General features: G+C 44.2%; 2 protein-coding genes across 6 annotated transcripts; both read right to left on the reverse strand.

The window, feature by feature from the left end:
- Nucleotides 1-392: 392 nt before the first annotated feature.
- On the reverse strand, nt 393-6,330 carry LOC101074958 (ADP-ribosylation factor-binding protein GGA3-like). 3 transcript variants are annotated; one of them, XM_011612838.2, is made up of 16 exons: nt 6,175-6,330; nt 5,299-5,383; nt 4,961-5,036; nt 4,230-4,328; nt 3,930-4,053; nt 3,720-3,820; nt 3,544-3,624; nt 3,316-3,453; nt 2,848-3,052; nt 2,614-2,757; nt 2,457-2,524; nt 2,274-2,380; nt 1,632-1,792; nt 1,387-1,553; nt 1,189-1,299; nt 393-1,021 (listed from the first exon to the last, which is right to left on the reverse strand). In XM_011612838.2, the coding sequence occupies exons 1-16, from the start codon at nt 6,215-6,217 to the stop codon at nt 911-913; spliced, it is 1,821 nt and encodes a 606-aa protein (XP_011611140.2). In that variant the 5' UTR covers nt 6,218-6,330; the 3' UTR covers nt 393-910. The 3 variants fall into 3 exon arrangements, with proteins under 3 accessions (XP_011611140.2, XP_029706409.1, XP_029706410.1); XM_029850549.1 differs by having other exon boundaries at nt 5,126-5,383; nt 6,175-6,238; XM_029850550.1 differs by lacking the exon at nt 4,961-5,036 and having other exon boundaries at nt 6,175-6,231.
- A 469-nt stretch (nt 6,331-6,799) lies between these two features.
- Nucleotides 6,800-10,646, reverse strand: ears2 (glutamyl-tRNA synthetase 2, mitochondrial). 3 transcript variants are annotated; one of them, XM_011612837.2, is made up of 10 exons: nt 10,276-10,646; nt 9,867-10,022; nt 9,542-9,731; nt 9,276-9,426; nt 8,875-9,196; nt 8,649-8,757; nt 8,256-8,409; nt 7,840-7,970; nt 7,618-7,753; nt 6,800-7,237 (listed from the first exon to the last, which is right to left on the reverse strand). In XM_011612837.2, the coding sequence occupies exons 1-10, from the start codon at nt 10,397-10,399 to the stop codon at nt 7,139-7,141; spliced, it is 1,572 nt and encodes a 523-aa protein (XP_011611139.1). In that variant the 5' UTR covers nt 10,400-10,646; the 3' UTR covers nt 6,800-7,138. The 3 variants fall into 3 exon arrangements, with proteins under 3 accessions (XP_011611139.1, XP_003972413.1, XP_029706415.1); XM_003972364.3 differs by having other exon boundaries at nt 6,800-7,234; nt 10,276-10,644; XM_029850555.1 differs by having other exon boundaries at nt 9,867-10,041; nt 10,276-10,405.
- Nucleotides 10,647-10,862: the final 216 nt, after the last annotated feature.

Consider the following 10,862-nt stretch of genomic DNA (forward strand, 5'->3'; position numbering starts at 1 on the left):
GTGTCAATGTCAGTCTGTGTTGAAATGAAATAGACGAAAAAACGTAAAATGAAAAAAAACACCCAGTTTTTGTCCACCACCGCTCCCAGACTGTGATTCCCGGGTGAATTGTGCCAAAACTGTCCCACAAACCACTGAGCAATTCAGCCGTCCTGCAAAACCAGGAGGCCCCTCTTCTGTGAAGCAATGCTGTGGGACCAGTGTAACAGGTGTGATGGTCTTCCACAAACCCTTTTTTCTTTTTGTAAAAATGGTATTTGGCACTTTATCTAACACCCCTGTTACACAAATGTACATAGTTAACATGTATTTTAATCTGCTGATGTCATATAATAAATATGATCGACAAAGGTGCTGCTTTGTTCTGATAAATGTCACTTGATACCTGCAGGTTTGAAACCAAGACTTCTTTTAATTCCGTTGTGAGGTTTACCGACAGCTTTATTGATGGCAGTGGGGAGACCAACACAGACCAGACAGGAGCAGGTTGGGAGGATTTGTTCTACACAGAAACTCATTTTTGGCTTACAATACAAAACAAGAAATATCATATCTGAGTTTACCGGGCAAAGTTTAGGTTTATCGTGTAAAAAACAGGTAATGCGATGAAGCTAACACACAATTCTGCAGTTTTCTTTACAGTGTTCTGAGAAGGTATTCCTACAAAGAAAAACACATTAATAAATACATGGTAGATATTACAGGCACTTGGGGACAGAGGCAGCAACATCACATACCGGAACTACAGCAGAATACTGAGAACTATGAGGCGAGTACCAAACCAGATAGAAATATAAAAGCCTGTAAATGTTAATGTCTGTTCATGTATTGTTTTTGGTTGCACTTTGTGAGGAGCGAGCCGGAGGAAACCTTTCTTTCTCACTAGGGTGGAAATTTTAGATCAGTTCGTTCAGTGGCCAACCAGAGCCATCCAGTCTGGGAGGCTTTCGATCTCTCCGGTTTCGTTCAGCTGCTGGTCTCCGTGCGTCAGAGTCAACCTGTAGCGGAGGCGCACGCTTCGCTGCAGAGAGAGAAGGCAGATTTCAAAAGAGGCTCTCAAATGAGCCAAGCGCTCAGGTAGCTCCAGTGATGTTGGGGAGGCTGAAACGAGCACCGGTTCTTCACGAATCGGTTAGTCCCTCCCAAGTGGTCGAGGACTAAAAGTGATAAAGATCAGGGAAGACTCACCTCTTGTGGGTTAGCCAGCAGGAGAACCTGAGAGATGGCCGGAGGAGGCAGCAGAGGGTTGTAAGCGGTTAACTGTGTCCCTGAAGCAGGCTGGAGTTTGACAGACATGGTCTGCAGGCGAGGGAACAACATCACACATCAGCTCACGCCAACAAGCAGAGGTTCAGGGGTCAGGAGGTTAAACTGAAGAGGCGCCACCTTTGGAACAGCAGCTTGGAACAGGTAGTCTTTAACAGGGAGGGCGGATGTGTTCACCGTGGACACGACCAGCACGGCAACATCTGGATGACTCCGCGGACAGACTGTGAAGTGGAGCGAGACGCGAATCCCGCCGCGATCGAGCAGAGTGACGGGCTCGAGGTGACCTGAGGAGGAGGGCAGCCTCACATGAACACAAAGAGCCCGACTGGTTCACAAACCGGACCTTCAGTTGTGTCACATACTGGATTTGATGGACTCCAAAGGGACAAAGATGTTCTTCAGTTCACCTGAAGGACACGGTTTGTGCTCTGACCTCCGCGGGGATCCTGAGACCTGCCCAAGATCTTTCTGCAGCATAGACGGAGCTTCAAAGCCTGTAAACTGGTGATTCTGAGGGAGAGACCTGACAAAGGAAGCAACGATACGGATAAAAAAACAAATAAAGCTTATCATTTTAAAGAAATAGCAGGAACAGTGATATAGTAATTCAAACTGCTGCCTCCAAGTTAATTATTACTTTTTAACTTTTGCTACATTTGCGTGCTGTCAGCTGTACATTCTTCCTGGAAGCCTGATAAAATCTGATCTGGATCGTTATTCTTTTTAAATGTTAAAGACGTGAAACTCCTTTCATCAAATGCGCCACGCGGGCGGGTTCAGCGAACGCGGATGAGTCAAATTGAATTAAATCACCAGATTGCAATCACCACCCGTCGCACATTTGCCCCATCACGCGTCTCAGGCGTCCACTTCGATAAGCTATCTGTTCGCACATCTTCGTGCATCTTCCTCTGAAAGCGTCCCTGCACGTCCTTCCAGGTATTTGGCTAGATTTTCAGTCTAAAAGCACTACAGATTAGATCAAGACCTGATTGATTCCCCACCGATCGCTAGTGCCGTTTGAGGTTGTACAGTGCTCTCCACATCCACGGGACCTCAGCACCAACCCTCCATTCTGTTCAGAACTCTTCACCTGGAAGTCGGCGTTGAGCTGACAGAAAAACGATAAATTGTGTTAAACACACTCGGTTAAACTTTAACCGTCTGTCTCCACGCTTCAGCTCCACCTGTATTAATTCCTCGTAATATGATTTCGGCGTTCCTTCGGACGGCCTCGTGAGCCCGTTTTCAAAGTCTGTGTTTCAGAGCACAAAAATACTAGTTTAGGACAGACGAGCGGGGCTGTGAAGAGGAAAGAACAACAGTGCGTAAAGGTTGAACAACCTAATTCGTTAAAATCCAGGTCATTTTCCATTAGAGGAGGAAAGACGGGTGTTGGCGAGTCAGCTTTTCTGAGCGTCTCCGGCGAGTCCAGTCCTGAGAAGTCGATGAGGCGGTAGCTTTTAATCTCTCTGGTGCTCGTTGGAGCTGCAGAAAAAAGAGAAAAGAGGATCAGCTTAAGCAGAACAGGCTGGAATTCACCACGAGGTCAAGGTGTTCTGTCAGGGAAAACCATACCATTGGTTTTAGCCTCCGTTTCTTCCTCACTCCCACTTCTTTCTCTTCCAGCGTTTCTCCCCACCTGTTCTTTGAAGGCATTTACGACAAGCGTCAGCTCGTCGTTGGCCTCCAGGATCTGGTTGAGAGCCAAGTCGTCGTCCATGGTGTCGCTGGCGAGGCGGAACAGGGTGGGCCTCATCCGATCACAGCGCTCATACACAGTCTAGAGCAAAAGAGACTGTTAGGATCCAAAGTATGTAGCAATTTTAAGGTATTTGGGCATTTTATTCTACTTTTTCCCACTGTGTTTTATCTAAATTTTCCTTCTTCGTTGGAGTTTCATATATTCTGGCCATTTTACTCTGAAAATTGTGGCAGTATTTTAACTTAAAAATTGGAGAAACTGCTTAACACGACAGAGGGGGGCAACAGAGACAGCGTGTTCTTTTCCTCAGTGTTTTTTTTTTCCCTCGATGAAGCACAAACCTTCACATCGTCACTCAAATCTAACAAGGTTCCACTGATTTTCTGCTGGTCCAATAACCCTCTGAGTGCTTTGGTGTTGCTCTCCACCTCCTTCAAGGTAGACTCACGCTTTGAAGCTTTCTCAGCTTTCTCCTGCTCCTAAAACGTACAATCGCACAGAAATAAATAAATAAATAGCTTCGGGTGCAGGTTGGGCACGGGTGACGTGTCACCGCCGCAGCTTCTTACCTCCTTAAGGGTGCTCTTTATGAGTCTGTTGGCTGTTTCCAGGTCTTCAGGGCGGTTACTTTTTAATAACCTGGCTAAAAGCTAAAATACACAAACACATTTTAGGAGGGGTAAGCACACACACACACACACACACACACGTACGCACACACACGCGCGCACACACACACACACACCGTGGCCTTGTCTTCCTGGTCAAAGACAGACTGTGTGGTTCGTTGTGGCGGAGGTGCCATGATTATTGTGTCAGGCAGTTTGGGGTCTTTCTCCACAATGCCTGAAGGACAAAATCAGACATGAGTTGCTGCAGGATGTTGTCCCAGGCAGGCTTTAAACACCATTTTTTAATCTCTACTTCAAAAACAAAAATCACAAGAGATCCACACCTTGTCTCTTGAGCATGCCGTAGGCCTCCTTTATCTTGGGTTCATCTTTAAGCCACAGAGTCCAGCCGTAGAGGACCTCCGTCACCCTGTCTTTAACTGTCTGTGATGTCCACGCGCCAAAGTACTGTTGAGAAAGACCAACCGCGTGAGTGCTAACACTTAGATAACCACGTTTCAGAGTTAGAACCGCTCAGTATATCTCAATGCCCAACAATAAATGGCTGTCCTTTATAATGCCTGTTAAAAATCATCTTAAATTTGTCTTCTGATCATTAAAGAAGCCTCTGGGCTGTCCCCTACCTTGGGTGATAATACTTTAATAAGCTCGTTGAGAAATCGAAACTTGGCCACCTCTCCGTGGAACCTCTTCCCGCAGTTGTTCATACATGCTTCCAGAAGCTGGAAAGCACCAAAATCACAATCCATCAATGCTGATTCAAGTTTCGAGAAGTGAAAGTGAAAGCATCAGTTTGGGTTTCCTTGCAAAGTCAGAGGCAGACTTTCTTACTGCACGTTTCTGGTTAACCGTAGATGTCACACGATGGGGAACTCTGTACATCAGTTAACCGAGAAGGTACGGTGGCTTTAACAGACGGATGAATGTCAAATGTGTGGCGTCACAGCACATTTAAATGCTGACTCACTCAGGCCATGTGAGGAAAGTTAGTCACAGCTTTTCAAACAATGTCCCAACTCGGCCTTCAGACAATGCTGTCTCACTGCATCAATGAAGAAATAAACGATTATCGCGGCCATCAAAAGGAACCCTGATGACATGAGACCAGTTCAAGTGAATCACGCTGAGGCTGCACCTTAGGAAGTCATTTGTGCCCTTTGCGGCCGACATGACAAGCAAAACCCTGTTTTCTGCATAAAGAGGCAATATAAGCCGACATGGGGGGGAAATTGCATGTAATCATAACAAATGTGGCTCGTTAGAAGGTAGTGGGCAGTTATTTCCTCAAACCAGCACAGATTAACTTAATTAAAACAAATTTAAAAATGAGTAAATGAGGATCCCCATTACATACAGTAAGCGCCTGCAGAGCCTCCTTCTCCTGTGGTGATTGGATTTTATGGGAAAGCAGATGTATAGCAGCCTGAGGACTGGAAGCAGAAATAAGGGTTAAAACTGACAGACAGCAAGCGCAAAGAGAACCGATGCCAAAGCGGAACTGGTTTCACACTGCACTTACACACAGCTTCCTTTTAACTCTTGTGGGATGGTCTAAGAGCAGCTGTAACTATAATGTGGTTGTGCAGGTACTCTTTCTTAAATGTCAGAGTTGCATTAAAGTTAGTGTCACAGAAGGCGGCAGTCTTCAGCTCAGCTTCTAACCAGGCAAATAAGCCACAAACTGAAATTTACCCATCAGTCTCTTGGTTCACAAGCTGGTAGAAGCTCTGGATGCAGTCCCATCTGTCCTCTTGATTGGCTGGGTCCGTAATTTGGCCTGGAGCAGCAGCAACATCATAGAAACATTAAAAAAATTTTTTTTTAAAAAAAACAAAAAAAAAAACTAACTAAAATTACCCTAATTTGCCAAAGTGTGTCAAACATGTTATACAGAACACCTTAATGAGGAAGTGAAAATTAACACTCCATCATCAAAAACTATTTCCCTATAGTAAGTAAAGTACATCTTTAAGTTTTGAACCCTAAATAATAAAAAAAAACTTGTCTGTGAATCCGAAAAAGAAGAATTAATCAAGTTCTAAAACTGTTTCAAGCTGCTTCTGTCTTTGATGGAACACAAGTATTGTGTATAAGATTTGGAAGTTCTTGTATTATCAGTATCTCCATTTCCTTCTGCATTAAACGTGTACATCATGATTTAGGTGCTGAATACTACACTTTAACGTCATAACATTGTTAGAAAACCTCATCATAAGGCTTTAATGGTTATATAACTACGTATAATTCTGAAAATTTCTTCAGTTTGAAATGAATTACAAATGAGCTGCCGGCGCGCGCGCACATCCAGAACGCTAGAGCGCCTGATCGGGGGCGCGCGTGGTGCAACCAACTTCCTGTTGATAACTTTCTGCACCAAGGCAAAAACTTTTTTCTTGTAACTATATTAAATAAATCCAAAATATCTCTAAAATATTACATGAAGAAGGAAGATTAACGGAAAACGGCGTGATGGCGGGATAATGCGAAATAAACAAAGTTCGCGAACGTTATATCAGAGGAAAAACGCGAAAACGGGGAGAAAATGGGAGAAAGGCGCGTTTGACTTACAGAGCAACGACTCCAGAGTCTGCTGGCCGTCCGCAGCCGCCATGGAGCTCCTGATCTGGCCGCCGGTTCGGAGTTTATCTTCGGCCGAGGGCGCGCGTGCCTCCTCGGGAACGCGAAGGTGTCAAACTGCCGTCGGCGCGTGTCGACATGTGACACTCACGCCCCGCCAGTCACACTCCTGACCCACAAAGCCCCCCCCCCCCCCTTCCAGCGAATAAACGCGTCGGTTTAATGACAGTTGGAAAATTCTAACGTGAGTAACTTGTGTCAGTAGCGGAGCATAAATACAGGCAACCTAGTAATTTATGTAAGTTGCTTTATGATCAAAGCCCCTTGGCATCGAACCTGGGAAGAATATCCCGTTACTTTTTGAAAAATTCATTTTAAAAATCAGTTAATAACTTTTGGAGTCGTTTTGTTAAACAAACAAACAAACACCAGCTTGGGGGAGACGATAAGTGAGGTTCACAACTAGCATGTTGATGGTGGCGTTAAATTAGAAATGACCCATTATTAACTAAAAATTACATCAAAGTTAGGAATCTAATGATAAACTGATTGCAAAACAACCCCAAATCACACAAATAAGTCATCCCTTGCAGAAAATATGCAGGAAAAACAAATGTTCTATCAAAGTTTTGACTTTTTAATTCTTTAATCGGCTTCGCGCTCCTTTTGGCCCGATGCAAATCAATTTGTCACAGAGGTGAATTTCACTTTTAACCATCTTCATGCATCATGTGACTCTGCAGCCCAACTGTTGTGGTTTATTTAAAAAAAAAAAAAAAGGGTTCATGAAAAAAACTAAACATATTTGCATAAAACAGACTAAAGAGCTTTTCTGTGCTGATCCAGTGTCAGAGTCCAGAACCAGTTTTAGTCTCTTTAATAAAATAATTATGGGGTTCTTCACATGAAGCTTTTCCAGCTTGTGTCGGGTCTCCGTTGGCCTGCAATTCTCCAACTAACTGGACTCGCACACCCGCAGAAGATTCTGGAAGCGATGGTAGATCTCCGCAGGGCCCAAACACACCATCATCTCAGCTACACTCGGTCCTTGCTGCTGGTCAGAGAACCACTGATCAGTAGAGGAAGGGTGAAGTGATACTATCACACCATAGAAGGAAAAAACAATCATCAGTCACTTCCAGGAGGAAGTCATTTGGAGAATGACTAAGGAAGGTTCTGGTCATGCTTTTTCTGTTTTTAGCTTCGTCATTAAAGTTGCAGAAATGAAAATAAAAAACAGAGGAAGAACGTGATTAGTCCCCCAGAGAGTCAGAGTGGTTTTAAAATACTTTAAAAGTGCCATCACTTCAGGTCAGCATCAGTCCGTCTCATGGACATTTATGAGGGACTAAACTGGTTTGTGTCAACTGAAGGTGAAATTCCAGGTTAAACGGCAACATCACATTACTGCGACTGCGTCAACAGAAAGAGTACCTGCAGACCGCTGAGAGCCAGGCGTAACAGCTTCATCAGTTCCCTGTGCTTGGTGATTTTAGTCTGCTTCGCCAAAGTCTTCAAATCTTTACTGAGCTGATCCAAGGCCAGCTCCTCCCCCCTCTCAGATACTAATCTGTAATACAGAGGTGATCGTCATCCTGTTTAACATGTACTCTACAGAGGTACCAAAAAATTACACAATCCTTTTAAATAACATACTTTAACACTAATGAACCAATGTGTTGGGCCTCTGATGTGAGTGCTGCCACCTGCTGGCTGGAAAAGGAAGGACGCACCCACAGGTACGAGTAAACTGGAGTTAGAAGCTCCTTGAGGGAGGATATGTGACCCTGTGGGAAGAGGATTGTTGTGTTACTGGAGAGACGTGGAATATATGTCTGAAGTAGAGGGTAGTGGGCTAAAATTAAATAAAATATAAACAGACAAGCTTGAACTGTTGGATTAAAGGTGGTATGGGGGGAAAATTAAGTCACACTTTTATGTTTTATGATCTGGGTATTACTGGATGCAAAAAAGGTATCCAATTTTGTTAATTGAGAGTTACTCCTCATCACCAAGATTCAAAATATTGATGCTGTGATAACACATTTGATCGAAAGTGTTGTTATGGTTACCTTACGCAGCTGTAGCACCCGTTTGATGTAATGCTCCTGTATTACTCTGTCGTCCTGGATGTCTGTTGTAAAAGTCTGCTGGATCTGTCCCTGCAAATCTCTGATCAGCGACCGGCACTGCTCCTCATTTTCAATACGGTGCTGCAGGTGAATTCTGCCCCAGAAAGTATTCATTGTGACGCAACTCACATGCTGATGTTGACTCAAAGCTTGTCGCAGTCACATGTCATTCAGTATGTTTCACATGACAACACAGCACTGGGTCAGTAATTGTCACGCATATCTTCACAGTGACACTGAGCTTGCAGCTAAAATTGCTATTTCTAACAATGTCTACATGTGGGAGCAGAGACGTCCCCCTCCCTTTGTTGATCCAAAGGAATTTTGACCCACCTGTTAAATTCAGGCAGCTTCTCCAGATCTAACAGAGCAGAATGTGTTGTGATCTTTGACGGACTAAACTCAGAGATAAGTTCATTTATCCTCCGCCCCATTCGGTGGGCTGGAAAAGAGATGAAACAGAAAAATGAGCTGGTTTTAAAATATAGTCCAAATGAAACAACAGGCACATGCATTTTTTTGTGGTTTCTCTCTCTCCTTTAAGGTTCTCTTCACTCACTGCTGAATCCAGAGCCACAGTTGGTTGTAATGTCCAGCAGGGCCTCTGGAAGGACTCCGTCTCGCTGGAAGCTTTGGATGAAAATGTCCCCCTGTCGTTTGGAAAGTTTGCTGCCATCTTTGTTCATCAGAAGCGGGAGATGTCCAAAGGTGGGAGGCTCCCATCCAAGAGCACGGTACATCAGGAGGTGTTTGGAGGTGGAGATGAGCCACTCTGACCCCCGTAGCACATGACTAATCTTCATATAATGATCATCTACTATGTTAGCCAAGTGATAGGTGGGATATCCATCAGCTTTTATCACCACTGGGTCACCTTCCACCTAAGAAAATGGGATAAAGATGATTTAAAGTTACTAAACCCATATCATAACGTATGTATGACAGCGGTTCAGCTCTGACCTGAGCCACATCGTGATGATTCCAACCAAAGATCATGTCCTGGAATGGTTCAACACCCGTTTCCAGACGAAACCTGATCACGTGTGGGAGTCCCTGATCCAGTTTGTTTCGGACCTGTATGAGCTGGAGGTGACGGCACCTATTATCATACCTGAGAAACAAAAGTTGATGCTTTCAATCCAAATAATCTTTTCACAATATCTCTCTATGCACCATTAAAGTCTGAGTTTAGGGAGAAGTCTAAAATGTAAATGATGTGGAGTCACCTCGGTGTCTGGCCACTCCTCAAGGCCTCTTTTTTAAGCAGCTCGAGTCTCTGAGAGCTGCAGAAACAGTAGTATGCATTTCCACTTTCAACAAGCTGCTGGGCTGCCTGCGTGTAGATGTCTAACCTCCGAGACTGCAGATAAGGACCAAATAAACCGCCTCGACGAGGACTTTCGTCTGGAGGCACACCTGCAGATGAAGGAAAAGATATTCTGGGCTTTCTAAACACATATATCATCTTAAGATTTTTTACAGCCATTTTGCTTCTAGATAATATTTATACTCGTGAACTTAACAACATTTCTAAAGTGTAGTGTTTCTCACCTGCCCACTCCAGCATGTCCTCAATAGACTCTGCAGCACCAGGCACCAGCCTGCTCTGATCGGTGTCCTCCAGTCGCAGCACGAATGAGCCTCCATACTTCTTAGCAAAGATGTAGTTGTAGAGAGCAGTTCGGAGGCCTCCAAGATGTAAGAAACCTGCAACACAGAACAGAACCTGTCAGAGACCCAAAGAGTTAATGTCATGCAACAGTGAGGCAAAAACGCAAATATCTCACAACTAAATAACTTTGTGGGCTTAATTCTGAGGTGAGGAAATAAAACTGAGCTGTAAACGTGCATGGTAATTTCCAAATAGCGGCAATCTGAGGTAAATAAAGGACAATCATGACAGCAACATGAGATCCCTTTAAATAACCGTACAGGACAGGCTGTGTAGTGTTGAACTAACCTGTCGGACTGGGTGCAAACCTGACCCTCACCTCCCCCTGAATCGTGGAGCAGGATCTTTGAACAACAGCGTGTCTGTTTGTGACAGAGATCAGACACTGAGAACATCTCCGAGGAAACAGCATCTTCGGTAGTTTCCGGTGGTTAGCTTAACAGCAGTCACCCAATATACGCCGGTCATATAACTTCCATTTTCACACACAACAGCACAATATGATTATTAATCCCGATGTTTCGATGTCTCCTGCGCACCAGGTGAGAGTACGAACTTGGGAGACATTTGTTTCAAACTATTTTGTCACACAGTTCTTCGGCAAAATGTTCCCGGAAGTGGAGTTAAATGTCGGAACGCACACTGCCCCCATGTGGAGGAACTTGGCACCTTCACCAATATTTCAGCTCCGCTGAGTCCCCTTCTGAAAAGCAATCTAGTTTGAGGGCAAAAATATTGAAAGGTTACAATCAATCATCTTAGTATAATGCGAATTGTATAAGTTACTAAGTGTCTCTCGCACTGGTGATATTTTGGAATAATATGGGTTCTGTTTGCACTTGGAAAAATATGAGCAAACAGGAAAAAAATAACTA

This window comes from Takifugu rubripes, chromosome 17 (genome assembly GCF_901000725.2).
Source record: "Takifugu rubripes chromosome 17, fTakRub1.2, whole genome shotgun sequence".
NCBI classification, from domain to species: Eukaryota; Metazoa; Chordata; class Actinopteri; order Tetraodontiformes; family Tetraodontidae; genus Takifugu; species Takifugu rubripes.

What these genes read in the sequence shown, in the direction of transcription:
- ears2 (XM_011612837.2), bottom strand. Translation starts at nt 10,399, where the DNA reads ATGCTGTTTCCTCGGAGATGTTCTCAGTGTCTGATCTCTGTCACAAAC. An exon ending in GTTTGCACCCAGTCCGACAG is followed by an intron (nt 10,023 to 10,275) that starts GTTAGTTCAACA and finishes TCTGTGTTGCAG; the next exon opens with GTTTCTTACATCTTGGAGGC. An exon ending in GGGTGCTACAGCTGCGTAAG is followed by an intron (nt 7,971 to 8,255) that starts GTAACCATAACA and finishes CTCTTCCCACAG; the next exon opens with GGTCACATATCCTCCCTCAA.
- LOC101074958 (XM_011612838.2), bottom strand. Translation starts at nt 6,217, where the DNA reads ATGGCGGCTGCGGACGGCCAGCAGACTCTGGAGTCGTTGCTCT. An exon ending in GACTCTGGAGTCGTTGCTCT is followed by an intron (nt 5,384 to 6,174) that starts GTAAGTCAAACG and finishes CTGCTGCTCCAG; the next exon opens with GCCAAATTACGGACCCAGCC. An exon ending in TCCAAGCTGCTGTTCCAAAG is followed by an intron (nt 1,300 to 1,386) that starts GTGGCGCCTCTT and finishes CCTCGCCTGCAG; the next exon opens with ACCATGTCTGTCAAACTCCA.